Source organism: Scyliorhinus torazame, chromosome 15 (genome assembly GCF_047496885.1).
Source record: "Scyliorhinus torazame isolate Kashiwa2021f chromosome 15, sScyTor2.1, whole genome shotgun sequence".
NCBI lineage: Eukaryota > Metazoa > Chordata > Chondrichthyes > Carcharhiniformes > Scyliorhinidae > Scyliorhinus > Scyliorhinus torazame.
In genome coordinates this window covers 71,976,221-71,996,285 of record NC_092721.1, presented here as the reverse complement: position 1 = coordinate 71,996,285, position 20,065 = coordinate 71,976,221, and the positions used below count along the sequence as shown (strand labels likewise).

Genomic DNA, 20,065 nt, shown 5'->3' with positions numbered 1-20,065 from the left:
AAAAAGATTCCATGGATTTTTCACCAACCCACCTAGATGTTTGTCACACCGTGAGCTAACTATTTCACTAAATACGACTTTCCCATAAAGATTTCCAATCACTACACTTCAAGAACTTGCCTTTGAATTCTCTGCAAATGTCATTTCCAATTGGATGGATTCAACAAGGAACTCTCCAGGGTTCCTAGATCTCTGCATACACTCAAGCTTCACTTTCCAAGACAACTTCAGCCCGGCCAAGCAGGACACCACTGCTTCAAGTGGCCACCAACCTTCAGCTGGCCTCTCAGATATTCAGTCTGCGCTCGAGTCCACACTGGTTCAGGTCTTCTCCCCCAGCACTCTCTAATTCAGAGCCCATTGCTCTTCCATATTTCTTCCCTCAACTTTACTTAACCGGATTGGTTTCTGATTTCAACCCTCGTCTCTTATCTCGGACTTTCTTCTGCCCCAGTCCCTGCTTTGGGACCTTCTCGCTGCACCTCTCCGTGTCCTTTTCCCGAATGGCATTTCTCTTCAGGTCACCCGACCTACTCGCACTGTTTCACTTTTCTTTTTCTTCTGCACAAGTGTGCAGGGCTGGTTCCGGTCTGAAAAACGTAAAAAATGAACTGCGAAATGCAGAAGTCCCAAGGCTTGCTGGAACCTGTAGCTCTCAAACTCCAATTTAAACTTCAAACCCCCCCCGCCCCAGAAGAATGAAAACTTCACGACAGTGAAGGATTCTTTGCAATCGTTTTACATTTTTTTAATTAGACCTTGCCATAATCTTCTAACAAATAGTTTATTACATTCTATACAAAAGAAATTCCTTTTGCATCATGACTACACTACACATGCTGTTTGTACAATTACGGTTTAACTAAAACACAGATCAATACATGCAGTAAGTATGATTAACAGAATTTAAACCTCAGATTTTTCATAATTTGCGTTTCACCTACATCTTTCCTTTAAACTCTGAATAGAATAGGGACAATTATATCTTTTTGGGTGGAATCTTTTCAAGGTCTACTAAAGGTAGTGAAGACACATTAAAGTTTTCTTAAGCAACATATTGACCAACTTCTAGTTCTATTTTGTCCTACGGTTTCAACCTTGTTAGTATTTGTGCTGGTCTTCCCCTCTTCGAAGAGGAATGTAATTCAGTCATACGTAATGCAAATGTCTTTTCCCGAGATTTCTAAAAATTAACACAGGGGAACATGGAACTTTTCTTACTCTTCTCCTCTGCTAATCGAAACATGCCTTCAATCATTCTCCCAGTATCTGCGTGGGTTTCTTCCGGGTGCTCAGGTTTCCTCCCACAGTCCAAAGATGTGCAGGTTAGGTGGATTGGTCATGCTAAATTGCCCTTAGTGTCCAAAAAGGTTGGGTGGGGTTACTGGGTTACAGGGATAGCTTGGAAGTGTCGGCGTAAGTGGGGTGCTCTTTCCAAAGGCCAGTGCAGACCCAATAGGCCCAATGGCCTCCTTCTGCACTGGAAAGTCTATGAATCAGTTCTTTACATTTGCACTTGAAACAGTGTAAATCTGATCGGCAACCAACTTCAAAATTATTTTCCTTTCTCATTTCCTCCATAAGAGATTGTCTCTTTTCATTGTTCTGATCAGCACCAGATGAACAAACGTGCACTGAAGCATTTTTACTCTCCCTTTACTCAAATCGTTTTCTAGGTTTTCCACAAGATGTTCCAGTCTTCTGCACACATTCAAAGACTCCCCGTTGACATTTCAAAAATTGAACTTTTATTTCGATTATTCCACAATTTCATCCATGTATTTGTTTATTCTCTTCATTCCTAAACTTTTTAATCTTCTTATTTAGCTCAGCAACTACTTGACCAACTTCATTAAAAGGACAAGCCTGAAGGCTTTGTGCCTTAACGTGAGGAGCATTCGCAATAAAGTGAATGAATTAATTGTGCAAATAGATCATAGAATTATAGAAGTTTACAGCATGGAAACAGGCCCTTCGGTCCAACCAGTCCATGCCGCCCAGTTTTTACCATTAAGCTAGTCCCAGTTGCCCGCACTTGGCCCATAACCCTCTATACCCATCTTACCCATGTAACTATCTAAATGCTTTTTAAAAGACACAATTGTACCCGCCTCTACTACTACCTCTGGCAGCCCATTCCAGACACTCACTACCCTCTGAGTGAAGAAATTGCCCCTCTGGGTCCTTCTGAATCTCTCCCCTCTCACCTTAAACCTATGCCCTCTAGTTTTAGACTCCCCTACCTTTGGGAAAAGATGTTGACTATCTACCTTATCTATGCCCCTCATTATTTTATAGACCTCTATAAGATCACCCCTAAGTCTCCTACGCTCCAGGGAAAAAAGTCCCAGTCTATCCAGCCTCTCCTTATAACTCAAACCATCAAGTCCCGGTAACATCCTAGTAAATCTTTTCTGCACTCTTTCCAGTTTAATAATATCCTTTCTATAATAGGGTGACCAGAACTGCACACAGTATTCCAAGTGTGGCCGTACCAATGTCTTGTACAACTTCAACAAGACGTCCCAACTCCTGTATTCAATGTTCTGACCAATGAAACCAAGCATGCCGAATGCCTTCTTCACCACCCTGTCCACCTGCGGCTCCACCTTCAAGGAGCTATGAACCTGTACTCCTCGATCTTTTTGTTCTATAACTCTCCCCAACGCCATACCATTAACTGAGTAGGTCCTGGCCTGATTCGATCTTCCAAAATGCATCACCTCACATTTATCTAAATTAAACTCCATCTGCCATTCGTCGGCCCACTGGCCTAATTGATCAAGATCCCGTTGCAATCCTAGATAACCTTCTTCACTATCCACTGTGCCACCAATCTTGGCGTCATCTGCAAACTTACTAACCATGCCTCCTAAATTCTCATCCAAATCATTAATATAAATCACAAATAACAGTGGACCCAGCACCGATCCCTGAGGCACACCACTGGTCACAGGCCTCCAGTTTGAAAAACAACCCTCTACAACCACCCTCTGCCTTCTGTCGTCCAGCCAATTTTGAATCCAATTGGCAACCTCACCCTGGATCCCGTGAGCTTTAACCTTCTGCAACAACCTACCATGCGGTACCTTGTCAAAGGCTTTGCTAAAGTCCATGTAGACATCGTCTACTGCACTGCCCTCATCTACCTTCTTGGTCACCCCCTCAAAAAACTCAATCAAATTTGTGAGACATGATTTTCCACGCACAAAGCCATGCTGACTGCCCCGTATCAGTCCTTGCCTCTCTAAATGCTTGTAGATCCTGTCTCTCAGAATAGAACATAGAACAATACAGCGCAGTACAGGCCCTTCGGCCCACGATGTTGCACCGAAACAAAAGCCATCTAACCTACACTGGCACGAGGAGACATAGCTTTAAACTGAGGGGTAATAAATATAGGACAGAGGTCAGAGGTAGGTTCTTTACGCAAAGAGTAGTGAGGCCGTGGAATGCCCTACCTGCTACAGTAGTGAACTCGCCAACATTGAGGGCATTTAAAAGTTTATTGGATAAACATATGGATGTAAACAGGTTATGATATGATCGGGATTATGGAGACATGGCATTCATGCCAAATTGCCCCTTAGTGCCCAAAGATTTATAGGTTTGGTGGGGGATAAGTGAGCCTAGATGGAGTGCTCTTTCAGAGGATCGGTGCAGACTCGGTGGGCCTAACGGCCTGCTTCTGCACTGTAGGAACTCTATGATTCTATGGCTGCAGGGTGATCAGGGATAGGAACTGAACATCCAGAGGTATTCAGTATTTAGGAAGGGCAGGCAAAAAGGAAAAGGCGGTTGTGTTGTATTGCTGGTTAAAGAGGAAATTAATGCAAGAGAAAATAGGAGTAGGAGTAAACTTGCGGGGAAGTGACTGTAAAAGCTTCTTTAGGTACGCAAAGAGAAAGATTGAAGACAAATGTAGATCCCTTACAGTCAGAAACAGTGGAATTTATAATGGGGAGCAAACAAATGGCTGAACAACTAAATACATACTTTGTTTCTGTCTTCAGAAATGAGGACACAAATCAGATACCAGAAATGTTAGGGAACACAGGGTTTGGAGAGAGGGAGGAACTAAAGATCAGTATTAAGAGAGATATGGGGGGCCGATTCTCCGAGCCCCGCGTCGGGCGGGAGAATCGGAGCAACCGCGCCACGATGCTGGCGCGCGATTCTCCGAGGTGTGGAGAATCGGCGGCATTTGCGCTGGCGCGGTGCCGGCATCGGCGGGGACGCCGATTCTCCGGCCTGGATGGGCCGAGCGGCTGCTCCGACACGACAGAGTCACGCCAGCGCCGTTCACCCCTGGTTGCTGCCGGCGGGAACTCTGTGGGAATGCAGAGGGGGGGGGGCCTTCACCGGGGGGGCCTCCGAAGGTGTCTGGCCCGCGATCGGGGCCCACCAATTGGCAGGCTGGCCTCTCTGTCGGCGCGCCTCCTTTCCTCTACCAGCAATGTTATAGCCCTGCGTCATTGTTGTGCCTGCCCAACTGCGCATGCGCTGGGCCCAGGGCGCCGCGTCTTTTATGCGGTGCCGGGTCTCCGATGGCGCGCCGAGGCCCCGCCCCCGCAAATCACACCACGCCCCTGCCAACCCCACGGAGGCCCCAGAATAGGGGTCTGGGAACGGGTACCGACGCCGGAGTAAAACACTCCGGTTTTTACTCCGGCGTAGGCACTTGGACTCATGTTGGGAGAAACCTATGGCATTAAAGGCCGATAAATCCTGATAATCTACACCCCAGAGTACTGCAGGAAGTGGCCCGGGAATTAGTGGATGCACTGGTGGTCATCCTTTAAGATTATATAGACTCGGGAGCAGTACAGATTGGAGGGTAGCTAATGTAACCACAGTATTTAAAAAAGGGAGATAAAGAGAAAGCAGGGATTATAGGCCAGTAAGCCTGACGTCGGTAGTGGGAAAAATCTAAAATTCATTATCAAAGATTTTATAGCAGAGTGCTTGGAAAACAGTGGCAGGATCGGACAGAGTCAGCATAGATTTACGAAAGGGAAATCATACTTGACAAATCTGCTGGAATTTTGAGTATGTAACTAATAGAGTTGATAAGGGGGTGCCAGTGAATGTGGTTTATTTGGATTTTCAGAAGACTTTTGACAAAGTTCCACACAAGAGATTAACATGTAAAATTAAAGCGCATGGGATTAGGGGTAGTGTATTGGTGTGGATAGAAAACTGGTCGGCAGACAGGAAACAGAGTAGGAATAAACAGATATTTTTCCAAATGGCAGGCAGTGACTCTTGGGGTACTGCAGGGATCAGTGCTGGGACCCCAGCCATTCACTATATATTAAGGATTTAGATGAGGAACTAAATGTAATATCTCCAAATTTGCAGATGACAGTTGGGTGGGAGGGTGAGCTGTGAGGAGGATGCAGAGATCCTTCAGTGTGATTTGGGCAAGTTGATCGAGTGGGCAAATTAATGCAATATAATTTGGATAAATGGGAGGTCATCCACTTGGTAACAAAATGGGAAGGCAGGTTATCTGAATGGCTATAAATTAGGAGAGGGGAATGTGCTATGAGACTTGGGCACCGTGGTACACCAGTTGCTAAATTTAAGCATGCAGGTGCGGCAGGCAGTAAAGCCAACTGGTATGTTGGCCTTCATAGCGAGAGGAGTAGAGTGCAGGAGCAGAGATGTTTTGTTGCAATTATACAGAGCCTTGGTGAGGAATATTGTTTGTAGCTTTGGTTCCCTTATCTGAAGAAGGATGTTCTTGCTCTCAAGAGATGGTGCAGAGAACGAGGCTGATTCCTGGATGGCAGGACTTGCATATGAGGATTGTGTCGGTTAGGATTGTATTCGCTGGGAGTTCAGAAGAATGAGGGGGGAATCCCATAGAAACCTACAAAATTCTAACAGGAGAGAGCATGGACGGGTTGGATAGGGAACATGAGGAGCATGGATGGGTTGGATAGGGAACAGCTATCCCCCATCATTGAAGGGTCAGTTATGAGGGAACATGAGTTCAAGGTGAGAGGCAGGAGGTTTAGGGGAGATCTGAAGAAAACATTTTTACACAGAGGGTGGTGACGTTCTGGAGTGTACTGCCTGGGAGGGTGGTAGAGGTGTGTTACCTCACATCCTTTAGAAAGTACCTGGATGAGCATTTGGTGCGTCATAACATTCAAGGCCAAGTGCTGGCAAATGGGATTAGGTAGGCAGGTCAGGTGTCTTTCATGCATTGGTGCAGACTCGATGGGCCGAAGGGCCTCTTCTGCATTGTATTATTCGGTGCCCAATGCTGGGGGTGTCCAAAACCAGAGCTCACAGTCTAAGGATATGGGGTAGACCATTTAGGACTGAGATGAGGAGAAATTTCTTCACCCAGAGAGTGGTCAGCCTGTAGAATTTGCTATCACAGAAAGTAGTTGAGGCTTGCACACTATGTTTTCAAGAAGCAGTTGGATATCGCACTTGGGGCGAAGAGGATCAAAGGATGGGGGAGGGGGGGTGCGGAAAAGCAGTGAGATTAGGCTATTGAGTTGGATGACCAGCCATGATCATAATGAATGGCAGGGCAAGCTTGAAGGCTAAAATGGTCTCCTCTTGCTCCTAAGTTTCTATGTTTCAGTTATCCTATTTGTGGAACCCTTAAACAAGGCTCACATCTCACATTCACACTCATTTCAGAATCTTTCACCCATCGTTTGGACTGCTGTTTAGACTCCTTCAATTCACTCACTAGATCCTCAATCTATTTCATAAAATTTTCCCCACCTGCTATTAAATTCCGGATCAGCTCTTCCATACCATACATCTTATTCTTTTGGTTCTCCAAATTGTATTGGAGTTCAAGAATCTCATTGTTCTTTTCATGACAAAATTCTAGCAGTTCATAATTCTTGGTTTTTGATTCTGCATCCAACCAACTGTTCTAACTCAGCGGCAATTCCTTTTCGTGGTCAAAGCGTTTTTCAAGATACTTTATAGAAACTTCAACTGAAGATTGAACTTCAAGGCATTTGCTTCCACCAGTTTAACATTTAGACATTTCAAGTATTCAGTCAAGTGTGAAGTCCCATGACTGTTGCTCAATTGTTCAAATCAATTTTTGTTTATCATTAGCAAACTCATCTTGTGTGTGTGAAAGTTGCTTCTCCACACAGATCAGCTTTTCCTTTAATTGCTTATTATTAGAACATATATAGAACATATAGAACTGTACAGCACAGTACAGGCCCTTTGGCCCACGATGTTGTGCCGAACTAGTCCGAAACTAAGATCAAATCAACCTACACCCAATCATTCTAGTGCACTCCATATGCCTATCCAATAACCGCTTGAAAGTTCCTAGTGTCCGACTCCACTCGCATAGCTGGGAGTGCGTTCCACGACCCAACCACTCTCTGAGTAAAGAACCTACCTCTGACATGCCTCCTATATCTTCCACCATGAACCTTATGGTTACATGCCCCCTTGTAACAGCTACATCCACCCGAGGAAAAAGTCGCTGAACGTCCACTCTATCTATCCCTCTCATCATCTTACACACCTCAATTAAGTCACATCTCATCCTCCTTCGGCCCAATGAGAAAAGCTCTAGCTCCCTCAACCTTTCCTCATAAGACCCACCCACCAATCCAGGCAGCATACTGATAAATCTCCTTTGCACCCTTTCCAATGCTTCCACATCCTTCCTATAATGAGGTGACCAGAACTGCACACAATACTCCAAATGTGATCTCACCAAGGTCTTGGGGGCGATTCTCCCAAATGGAGCCCAAGAGTTTGTGCCGTCGTGAACACCGTTGCATTTCACGACAGAGCGAAACACGCACGGGGACGACCGATTCTGGCCCCCACAGGGTTTACGCCACTCCAGCCTCCCTTACCGGCGCCAAATGGGCGCTGCGCCAACCCGCGCATGCGCAGTTGGGCCGCTCCAACCTGCGCATGTGCGGGGGACTTCTTAGCCGCGCAGGAAAATAGGCCTGGAGGGGGAGGGGGGGGGGGGCGGGGTGAGGCCGGCCCGCCGATTGGTGGGCCCCGATCGCAGACCAGACCCTATCGGAGGCCCCCCCCGGGAACAGACCCCCCCCCCCCCCCCCCCCCCCACCGGCCCTTCGCGCAGAGTTCCCGCCGGCAGTGACCAGGGCCGGAGAATCGGCAGCGCCGCCGATTCAAACGTGTCAGCGCAAATGGCACCGATTCTCCGCACCTCGGCGAATCGCGCGCCGGCGTCGGGGCCCCGATTCTCCAGCCAGGCGTGGGGCTCGGAGAATTGCCCCCCTTGTACAGTTGCAGCATAACCTCTTGGCTCTTAAACTCAATCCCCCTGTTAATAATAATAAGTTTCACCTATACAAGTGCTACTGTTTTAATACCCATTTTCTTTTCTGGTGCAACTATTTCAGAGGATTCCTTACATGTTCCTAATACTGCCACTGATTGACCATTCAGTTTTCAACAATAGGCTTTGGAGTGCTCTGCCTCATGGCAACAAAAGCATACTGGTTTATTTTCATCCTATTTATTCTATACACCATCTTTTTTCGTGACTCTTTCCTGTTGCCCCAGTTTCCCTGTTGTTTCCAACATGACCAGTATCAGTCAAACCTGCTGCTTCAGATCTTTGCTACTTCACATTCATCCAAATGAGTCTTAATGGTTACTGGAATGCTCTTTCGGAATTCTTCCACTGTCAATATTCCCTACACATTCTCAAACTTTCTCCCCAACTTCAGTGATTGAACCACTAATCTCACATCATTTCTTCTTCCTCAGCAAATTTGCAATCAACTTATTAGGTTTCTATTTTATGGCCCCAAACTTTAATTGATAAACTTCAGGGACAAGCTCATTAGCATAGAGTATTGCCCTTCTGACAGTTTAGTGTAGATATCCATTGGTGTTATCAAGATGCTTTGTAACATTAAAGGTTCAAGAATCGATTGGCTACTTCAACTTCATGGCTATGTTTTCAAATGAGGTGAAATATCCTTCAACTCCATCCTGTCTAAATTTTGGCACTGAACAGTTAAATCAAAAGTCATGCTCTGAACCACAAACTCTCCTTTCTTCCTTTATTGCAGGTTTTTCTCCAGCCAAATCATATTCCGTTCCCCCAGCCGCGCGTTTCTCTATTCCAGCTGTTGTCAATGGAATTTCCCATTGAAGGCACCCCATGCCGCCAGGAAACCAGTGGGCGGGGGTGCGCTGTCGGTGGGATCAGGGGGATGGATTCTCCGAGCCCTTCGGCGCGGTCCCCGGAGAATCGCTTGGGAGTAGCTCACGCGCGCCCTACGCGGCGCGGGTAGTGGGCCATTGACAGAGCGCCCCCCATAAAACTGGCCAAGTTCCCGACAGCATGGTTCTAACCACATATTGGTCGTCAGGAACATCGGCTGGTGACTGCGGACTCAGTCCGCGGCCGCCCTGGGGGGGGCCTCATGAACGGCCAGGGGAGCGATCAGGTGTCACGGATCCACAGGCGCGCGCGATCCCGGGGGGGGGGGGGCTACATTTTTGATGAAGGGCCGCAGTGCGAATCCGCCATGTCGCACGGTGCGCATGTGCGGACACCTGACCGGAAGTGCGGGGCCCCATATCCGCAGCCAGAGCTGCGAAAAGCAATTCGGGACCCTGCCAGCCCCTTGCAGGTAGGAGAATCGCTCAGGCCTTACTTAAGGAAAGTCCAGAGTGAAACGCCAGCTTAGCATAGCCCCATTTGTGGAGAATCCAGCCCCATGAGAATCCCAACAGCCAGAGAATTTCGTTCAATGTCTGATTTCTTTCTCTCTTTGAAACTCCAGCTCAAGCTTCCGCATTTCCATTTCTTTTGCTAATTCGAGATTTTTTAATTTCTCTTTCTTTTTTCCACCAATTCAAGCTATTTAATTTCCTTTTCTATCTCAAGCTGCTTAATTTGTAACTGCATTTTTGCTAACTCGAGCTGTGGTACACCAATTTCGGGCGTCTCCTCTTGTAATTCCAAATGTTGGGTAATTGCTTTGGTGACATTGTACTTACAAAATTCTGCTTTTATTTCTATATTCAATTCACCAAACCCTCTCTGTTTAGCTTTAGCCAAGAATTTCAAATAATCCGGTTCCATTTTCAGTTCCAACCAGTGTAATATACTTCACAGCATATCCTGTCCCAATGCTCAGGACCTCTACTTGCTCACTACTTTAAGGATTCAAAGATCCCATGTAAATGCAAGGATTGTTAATCCCACAACAGTCCCCACTTTGTTATGATACCAGCTGATCTTAATACTGAACAAGTCATGTCCCAGAGTGAAACCTGGCTTCATAAATCCCAAAAAGTTACTGAACAAATTCTCAGGAGTCTGTTGATGAACTTTTAACGCAAAAAGACATAGAAAACTATCTTACACCAGGCAGAAAGGTGGGAAAGATCTCAATTACAAATGCAAGGAAATGACTCAAATATCCATTATTCCTTCATCTAAACTGTATCTTTCCAAAACATACAAATTTGAAAAGATAATCTATCCTATACTCTAATATTAAAGGTAAATATGCAGTGCACAAATTTTTTTAAAAAATAAATGTTTTTTATTGTGTTTTTGAACAATGCATATTTACCGTTATGTACACAGAATAAGATATGAGGGAAGGGCACACACAAACACCCCCCCAAAAAAGTAATAATAAAAAATAAAATAAAGTAACTGGTAAGGTATTATGCACCAGCTCAACAGCAGCAACTCTGTACAATTGGCAAAATTATTTACAACACATAAGTAGGAATCTGTTTGGGGGAGGGGGGGGGGGGGGGGGGGGGGGAGAGAGAGAGACTGGGGAGGTAGATACACATTTGGGTGCCGGAGAAACAATTACAGAGGGTCATACTCGAATGGGTCTGGTGTTGATGTTCTCATTTGCTACAGTGCACATAAATTAACAGTCGAGCTGTGGTTGTACACGCCAACCCCAAAACAAGTGACAGATGCCACCAAAACAGATTCCATGGATTTCTTATCAACCCATCCAGATGTTTATCACACCGTGAGCCAACCAATTTTCAATGAAAATCTATCTTTCTCATGAGGGTTGCCAAACAGCACGTTTGAAGAACTCAGCTTGGAATTCTCTCCAAATGGGTCTCCACTCTGATGGCTTGGATTCCCATCCAAGAGTTTCAACCGCACCTTCTGAGATTTCTTTCCTCTGTACACTCAAGCGACATCATCCAAGCACACTTCCATTTCTTTGACAATCTCCCGAATGGTGCTCCTCGTCAGTTCACCTGACCTGTAGTTTCACACTTGTGTCATACAGCAAAAGGGCTAGCTCCCAGCAGCAAAAGGTAAAAATGGATGAACTGCACGAGGTTCTTTCCAGCTGGTGCATGCACAGAAGTCCCAAGGACTGCTGGGAACTGTAGTTCTTAACCTCCAACTTAAATGTTTTTGTTTTATACAAATTGTTGTTTATGGTCCCATTAATTTAGCAGTATTTTAAAATTAATTTTACTGCAAGTTTTGCACTCTCATTTGATCCTTGGTTCCCCTCTATTTTGGGTATATTTGTTCTGCCTTGTACCGTGAAGTCAGATTCAAAATATTTGTTTAGTATCACTCCCATTATTTTCTTGCCCATATTTTCTCCCGTCTCAAGGCCACGTTTACTTTGACTACTGTTTCTTTTTACACGATTGAAGCTCCCACAATTAGTTTTTATTTGCTTGTTAATTTTGTTTCATATTACACCTTCCTCACCCTATCAATTTTTTCATCATCCTAAGACCATAAGAGCAGAATTAGGCCATTTGGCCCATTCAGTCTGCTCCGCCATTCAATCATGGCTGAAATGTTTCTCCAATTCACCTGCCTTCTCCCCGTAACCCCTGGTCCCCTTATTCATCAAGAACCTATCTATCTCTGTTTTAAAGACAATTAGTGATTTGGCCTCCACAGCCTTCTGTGGCAAATAGTTCCACAAATTCACCACCCTCTGGCTGAAGAAATTCCTCTTCATCGCTGTTTTAAATTATCGTCCCTACATACTGTGCCCTCAGGTTCTTGTTTCTCCAACTAGTGGAAACATCCTCTCCTCCTCCACTGTATCTCGGCCTCTCATTTTTCTGCAAGCTCTATCTCTATCCTAATAAAACTCTGAATGATCAGCCTCTATGCTCTTCTTGGCAACATAAGCCTCTTTTAACCCAATACATTTTTTAGTTTTTCACTGATAGATCCCATATCCGTGAAATTTTTATTTTTTCACTTAATATGTATTGCTGAGAATATAAAAATAATAATCTTTATTGTCACAAGTAGGCTTACATGAAATGAAAAATGAAAATCACTTATTGTCACAAGTAGGCTTCAAATGAAGTTACTGTGAAAAGCCCCTAGTCGCCACATTCCAGCACCTGTTCGGGGAGGCTGTTACGGGAATTGAACCGTGCTGCTGGCCTGCCTTGACCTGCTTTCAAAGCCAGCGATTTAGCCGTGTGCTAAACAGCCCTGCAATGACACTACAATGAAGTTACTGTGAAAAGCCCCTAGTCGCCACATTTCAACGCCTGTTTGGGTGTGCGGAGGGAAAATTTTGAATTCCAAATTACCCACTAGCACATCTTTCAGGATTTGTGGGAGAAAACTGGAGCACCCAGAGGAAACCCACGCAGACACAGGGAGAAGGTGCAGACTGCACAGACAGTGACCCAGGCTGGGAATCGAACCTGGGACCCTGGCGCTGTGAAGCAACAGTGCTACCCACTGTGCTACTGCGCTGCCAATATTGAAATCTTTACTTCGAGATCATGATCAGCAATGATTTGAGTGAATGTCAGGGCAGGCTTGTAGGCCTCAATGGCCTACTCCTGTTTTTTACCTCTGAGTTTTGCGTACTTCTTCAAAAAGACAAATTGAAATAAAATTGCTTTCTAAATGCTTGCTCACAAGTTTATATTAATCTGGGCTATCCTGATCTTGGCAACAGAATCCACTTGCATTCCCAACCACCAAGTGTCATAAAAGTTTTTGTCCGCAGTAAGTAGATTCCTTGATAATGTAACACTTATCTGAGAATGAATATTTGCTCACTGAGTCATGGAGACCTGGAAATATGTAGCCGTTTCTCAACAGTCTAAATCCTTCAGTTTTGCGACAAAATAAGAGTAGCTATGTTTACACAGTTCCCAGGATTCCTCCAAAAGTCATTTGAACAGATTAATTTTTCAGATCTTGTTTAAAGCAGACCAGTACTATATGTTTGAGCTTTGTGTGTGCCAGCAATAAGCAAATATCAGATTGAGCTGTTATATGGAAATACTGCCAAATGCACAGTTGATCAAAATTATAAGCAACAATTTCAAACTAAAATTAGCTGTATTGTAAAGAGGTTGAAATAACTTTTGCAAACTATTCAATGTTTTAGCATCAACTACTTCCTGCGGTAATGAATGAAGAGAAAGTTATTTACAATACAGCTAATTTTAGTTTGAAATTGTTGATTATAATTTTGATCCCCTCCAAACCACATACCAACCCAAAGTTCCCCCCCACCACATACAAACCCAAAGTTCCCCTCCAAACCACATATCGACCCAGAGGTAGATCACTATTCTTTCACTGTCGCTGGGTCTAAATTCTGAAACGCCCACCCCAAAAGCATTGTGGGTGTGCTTTGCCCGGTGGACTACAGCAAGAAGACAATTCACTGTTACCTTCTCACAGGCAATTAGGAATGGACAATAAATGCTGATCTTGTCAGCAACATCCACAGCCCATGAATAAATAAAATGAAGCATTGAACCACCACCATCGTACCTCCCCCATCCCTCCCAAATCAACCCTTCTCTAATTCCAGCCTTGCATCATTCCCCCTTCCCTTTGCCTCACCATTCTGCAGCCCCCATCTTCCCTCTGGAATTCCCTCTTCAATTCCTCCCACCGCCCTCCCCTCCACCTTTAAGATCCTACTTAATAGTATTTGACCAAACCTTTGGTCAGGCTCCTTCGTAGCCTTCCGCAGCTCAGTGCTTTTAAAAAAAATAAATTGTAACTCTGCAAAAGCCATTTAAATGCTCTAAAAGAGTTATGGACAAAAAGAAATATGTTAATTTCTCATTTCCTGTAAATATTTTTTAAAACAATACTTTTATATTTTTGACCTCCACCACGTTGCTTTGTGCAGTTCAAACATTACTAAAACCTAGCTTACATTTATTTCAAATTTTTATTTCAGCAGCAGTAGTTCAGTCATCAGTAGAAAACAGAAATGGAGGTATTGCTGAATTAATACAAGGGAACACAATGACTATCCATGAGAACTTTAAAAATGACAAACTGAGCAATTCCTCTAAGCTGGCTGCCTTTAATATCGACACCACTGACTGGTGAAATAAAATGTCAATAAAAGGAATAATTAATAAATACTGTGACTTGACTGCATCTCTAAAAATGAACCTTTCCACATCAGTGCATTGAAATTCAGTCAATATCAGAGATAACAGCAATTAAGGTGCTTACTTTAAAACATCCATTATACATATTTACAAGGTATTGGGAAAACAAAGCTTGCTTTTTGTGGACTCCAATCTGCTTTCTTAACACAAAACAAGTCCCCACATAAATTGTAGCATTCCCTGCTTTGATCAGCTGTCCTTTATTTTGGCAGGCTCCAGGCACACCACTGCCTGCGCTAAGTTTAGAAACTGTCGTGTTGACATTAGTTTAGTGTACATAAATGGATATGGGCTACCGGAGGAGCTTAGCAAGAGTATCAGCACATCATCTTGCTCTTCTCCAGTGGGAAGTCAAAAAGATTCCCTGACCTCTCAGCTCTTTTCAACATTTAGAATACTGTGATACACTAATGCAACAGGGCTTTCATTTTGGCTGTTCAGGAGATAAGAATTCAACTCACACCCAAAATGGATGAGAAATCTTTCTTTTCCCCCAGTGTGCATTTTTGCTTCAACTTCAATCTGGATTAATCACAGCTGAAGTTAGGTAATATGAATTTATATTGCACCTTCCATGACCTCAGGACTCCCCAAACTACTTTACAGCCAATAGAATACTTAGCTGTGAGGCAGGAAAATTGTCGATCAAATTGCGCAGAGCAAACACCCATAAACAGCAGTACACTTATGACCTAAGTGCGAGGGAGTACGGTTCTCTTCTATGAAATAACACCACACACCCACCCAACAAAGCAGGCCAGCCACAGGAAAACATCACTTCTGAAAGACCTTCAATTCCTTCAGTAACAAGTCTTTCATGTGGACTTGAATCCACAACCTTCTGCCTTAGGAGACTAGAATGAAACCACTGAGCCTCAGCTGCTGCTCAGGAAACAATCCCATTTCTTAAATTTAAAATTCCACTCTCCGAGTTGCTAATAATAGAGCCTGGGCGAGTGTGGTTTATCATCAGGGGTTTAGGAGAAACTGAGGTAAGCTCAAACATTGGATAGGCATCACACATAACCTGCAAATCCACCTCTTTTGTCAAAGTCCAAATATTAAACTAAACGCTAGGGAAGCACGGTAGCACGGTGGCACAGTGGTTAGCATTGCTGCCTCATGACACTGAGGTCCCAGGTACGATCCCGGCTCTAGGACACTGTCCGTGTGGAGTTTGCACATTCTCCCAGTGTTTGCATGGGTTTCGCCCCCACAACCCAAAGATGTGCCCCCACAACCCAAAGATGTGCAGGGTAGATGGGTTGGCCACACTAAATTTCCCCTTAATTGGAAAAAATTAATTGGATACTCTTAAAAAAATTTTTTTTTTTAACTAAACGCTTAAATTGACCGCAGCTGATGAAACCAAAAAAAAAATTGGGAATAAATAATTGAAGGTCAGACGACAGTGCAGATGCTGGTTATACAAACCATTTGCAGTGAATAATTATTAACCACCCAGTGGAAGGGAGTCCGTCAATCTGGCCTTGGATTTTGCAATGGTGCCGTCCATACAACAGGGCACAAGAGAGATTAAACATTCAGATATTCTGCGCATCAGATTTAGTGGGGAGTAAAGTTGAAATTTATCAACCTATTTGGTCTGGGCTATCTTAAATTCCACTGCATCGCTTGCTTACTACTTTAAAATACATTCCACCGCCACCCCATATACAGCCTCACTTCCACTTGTTACAATGCGTCTCAACCACATATTGAGACATAATTTAAGTTATAAAAATATATAAAACAAACAGCTTGCTCGTTAATTTAGTAAAATGTCCCAAGGCACCTCACAGGAATGTAATCAGACTAAATGTGATGCCAAGACACAAAGATTACCTCCTAATATCTGGTTATGGGGGGGGGGGGGGGGGGGCAGAGAAGTGCGAGAGGTTGAGAGAGGGAATTCCCGTGTTTGGGTTGGTGCATAAAAGTAAGCAATCAATTGTATTTGACTCAATCAACACATTGGATCACTCCAGATGTGGAACCAAAAGTAATTGGAGGACAACAAAATGTCAACTTTACAAAATAAGATACTGGCACAGGCAGTCCAAAATATTTGGAAGAAATCGTCCTCCTAATGAACTACATATGCAATGTCTGAAAATAGCACTGAATGGGGGAGGGATACACAGGGCAGAACTGGTGACGCTGGTTGAGAGAGCATTAATTCTGCAAATATACTGCAGTAAATTTATATTGCCCACTACACACCAAGTCAAATACACTGAAATCAATTGACACTGTCACTCAAACGTGCCATAAATCTCATTTCCCTTTAACTTCCTGCTCTCAAAATTGCTAACTGGCTCCCCCACCCCCTTTTCTTGTGCAGATTAGGGCTGGATTTTAACACTCCTCTCCCTCCTCCCCCAGACAGCCCCTCCACTTTGAGTTCTTACCTGCTTTTATTAACAGATCCAGCTGGTTACGTCCCTGATAAAGGGCTGTGGCCATTTTAACCCAGCTCCCCTCCCTCCCTCAAAATCACAGGAGAGCAGAAATTCTTATTGTCAGACTACAGATTATTGTGCAGTCAAAGTAAAGGGGGAAACAATCCGGAAATTAGCTGCGCTCCCGAAGCTCTGGAACAAGGACGTTGGGGGGGGAAAGAAAAGAGGACTGGCTCCAACTCACTCGATTGCTGCTGCAAAAGGATATGCAGCAAAAAACAAAGGGGGCACAGATGCCCCTCCTGCCAGCTGCTCGCTGCAACCTCACGGTTGCATTTGCGAGCCAGCACCCCTGGTCGTGGGAGCCCATGAACAATCTGTGGCTCCCACCTCCAGCGTCTGGTGCAATGGTCGACGCCAATGTTTTGCTAGACTTCCTGGATAAAGGTCGATCCATGTGCAGAACAGTCGGTGCATCGGCACTTCCTGGAGAGGCGGGGTTTCCTAGACTTTCAATGGGTGACCGCTGCACTCTGATTTAAAACACTTACCTTTGCTTCTGGAGCTGCGTGTTCACCCCGATCATTGCAGTGAAATACAACTCCCCGCACACACACACTGCTCTTCAAAGCTCCAGCACCGTCCCTGACTCCAATTATACCCAAATATAGAGCAAAATGATGTTTGACTTTATTGGGGGGAGCACTCGTGGCCTTACATCTCTTTAATTAGTAGTGTCTGGTTAATTGCTGAAATTGTTTCACGAAAAATATTTCAGCATTATTAGATTTTGAACATTCGAGTCATGCAAATGTTTTTTTTAAAATAGCATTGCTGAAAAAGCCAGCTGAAAAAGCCAACAAGCTTTTTCACGACCTCTGGGCGTCCCAGAGGGTCTTCACAGCCAATGAGATACTTCTGAAATGCTATTGTGCCAGAAAGGCAGCAGCAGTGATCTACACACAGCCCAATCTCTCATAAAGCAGTGAGACAAAGCGCAGAGCAATCTGTTTTACTGATGCTGGTCAAGACCAGATACAATAATAATCTTTATTATCACAAGTAGGCTTACATTAACACTGCAATGAAGTTACTGTGAAAAGCCCCGAGTTGCTTGTTCAGGTACACTTGAGGGAGAATTCAGAATGTCCAAATCGTTGTGTTATGTAATTTGGAATAACACAAGCTGCCACTTGATGCAGGTTTGAGTAAAAGATCCTCCAGACTTTGAAGTGAGTTCAATGTGTTTTATTGAACTATCAGCACAGTTCTCAATGAGTTTGACTCTCTGCTAATCTAAATGTAGTAACTCAGTCTAACTGAACCAGCCTTGCTCTAAACCACGTGCTGGGGTGTGATGCTGAGGATACACCCTGTCTCACTCTGTAGATGTTGGTCTGTGGAAAGAGGCGGGGTGTGAGTGCTTCATCCCTTTTATAGTGAGATACCACCCCTGAGTGTCCTGACTGCTCATTGGTCGTGTCCTATTCTATGTGTTCACATAGCTGCATGTTTGCATTTCATGACATCTCCCTTTTTTTATATGTTTTGTTGGCAGATGTGAATGTATTTACATGTGAATGAGTCTGTCTAACATGATTGACCGAGGACAACCGAACAGAGCAAACAAAACAAACGTTCACAAGTCCAGTCTCTGAGGCCTGCGTCTGATCCTGGTCGACCGCCGGAGAGGTGGCGGAGGGGACGATGGCGCCTTGACAGGTGGGATGGAAGACTAACTGGTGACCTCGTGGTGCGAGGTATCAGGAGGTGGCAATTCAACATATGAAAATGGAGGAGAAAGTGGTTGCGGGCAGGCAACTTTGCGCAGTGCCCGTCGATTCCTTCGCACGATGGAGCCATCAGCCATACGTACAACATAAGTGCGGGGCGCCACCTGTCGAATAACGACAGCCAGGGCGGACCACCCACCATCCGGTATCTTGATGCTGACAGTGTCTGCCGGAGATAGCACGGCCGGATCAGTGGCATGGGCATCATAGCCCTGCTTTTGACAGTCTCCGAGCTGCTGCATCTTCTGCAGCACCGGGAGGTGATCCAGGTTGGGCAGGTGTATGGCTGTTAGCGTCGTCTGCAGGTCCCTGTTCATCAGGAGTTGAGCCGGCGACATGCCAGTGGACAATGGAGTCGCCCTGTACGCGAGCAGTGCAATGTGTATGTCGGAAGCAGAGTCCACGATCCTGCAGATGAGCTGTTTCACAATGTGTACCCCTTTCTCGACTTTTCCATTGGACTGCGGATAGTGCGGACTGGAGGTGACATGTTGGAAATTGTATGACCTGGCAAATGTGGACCATTTTCGACCTGTAAAGCACGGGCCATTGTCGCTCATGACGGTGATTGGGATGCCATGCCTTGAGAACGTCTCCTTACAGGCTTTGATGACGTTCCGAGAGGTTAGGTCCGGGAGCTTCAGCATCCCAGGGTAATCCGAGAAATAGTCGATGATCAATACGTAGTCGCGACCATTAGCATGAAAGAGGTCAATGCCAACCTTCGACCACGGAGAGGTCACTATGTCATGCTGTTGGAGCGTCTCTTTACTCTGCGCTTGCTGGAATGACAATCCTGTCCAGCTTGAGGATGATACCATCAATGACAGTCAGGTCATCCTTTACATTGTAAAATTGTGGGCACTGCCCTTTCTACCAGCCATTGATGAGGTTGTAGATGACGCGCTGCAAGAGGGGGTCTTTGGCTGTCTCATCATGGATGAGAACTACCATCTCATCTGTCGCTGGGACAGTGCTAGCACACAGCTGCACTTGCAATTCGATGTGTTGGATGATCTCCAGCGGCTCACTGTGCGAGGTGATGGAGCGGGACAATGCATCAGCGATGATGAGCTCCTTGCCAGGTGTGTACACCAAGTTAAAGTCATACCTCCTAAGTTTAAGCAGGATTCTCTGCAACCGAGGCCTCATGTCGTTCAGTTCCTTGTGGATGATGTGGACCAGAGGCCTATGATCCGTCTCGACAATGAATGTCGGCAGGCCGTAGACATAATCATGAAATTTAAGGATGCCGGTGAGAAGACCCAAGCACTCCTTCTCAATATAAGCATATCTGGTTTCAGTGGACGTCATCGCCCTTGATGCGTAGGCTACTGGTGCCCAGGATGATGTGTCATCTCGTTTAAGCAACACCGCACCAGTGCCATCCTGACTCGCATCTGTGGATATCTTTGTCTCCCAGTCCGGGTTGAAGAATGTTATGACTGGTGCAGT

General features: G+C 45.0%; 1 protein-coding gene across 12 annotated transcripts in view; it reads right to left on the bottom strand.

Annotated features, from left to right (window-relative positions):
* Positions 1–20,065, bottom strand: part of LOC140391621 (ETS-related transcription factor Elf-1-like) — a 247,651-nt gene that overhangs the window by 85,672 nt on the left and 141,914 nt on the right. Inside the window, exon 1 of one of the 12 annotated variants that reach the window (XM_072476295.1) lies at positions 16,827–17,212. The exons of 10 other annotated variants lie outside the window; for them this stretch is intronic. In XM_072476295.1, the coding sequence (XP_072332396.1) occupies positions 16,827–16,881 (55 nt within the window). In that variant the 5' untranslated portion in view covers positions 16,882–17,212. Of the gene's footprint in view, positions 1–16,826; positions 17,213–20,065 lie in introns of those variants that run through there. One more of the 12 variants, XM_072476297.1, reaches the window with a different exon arrangement.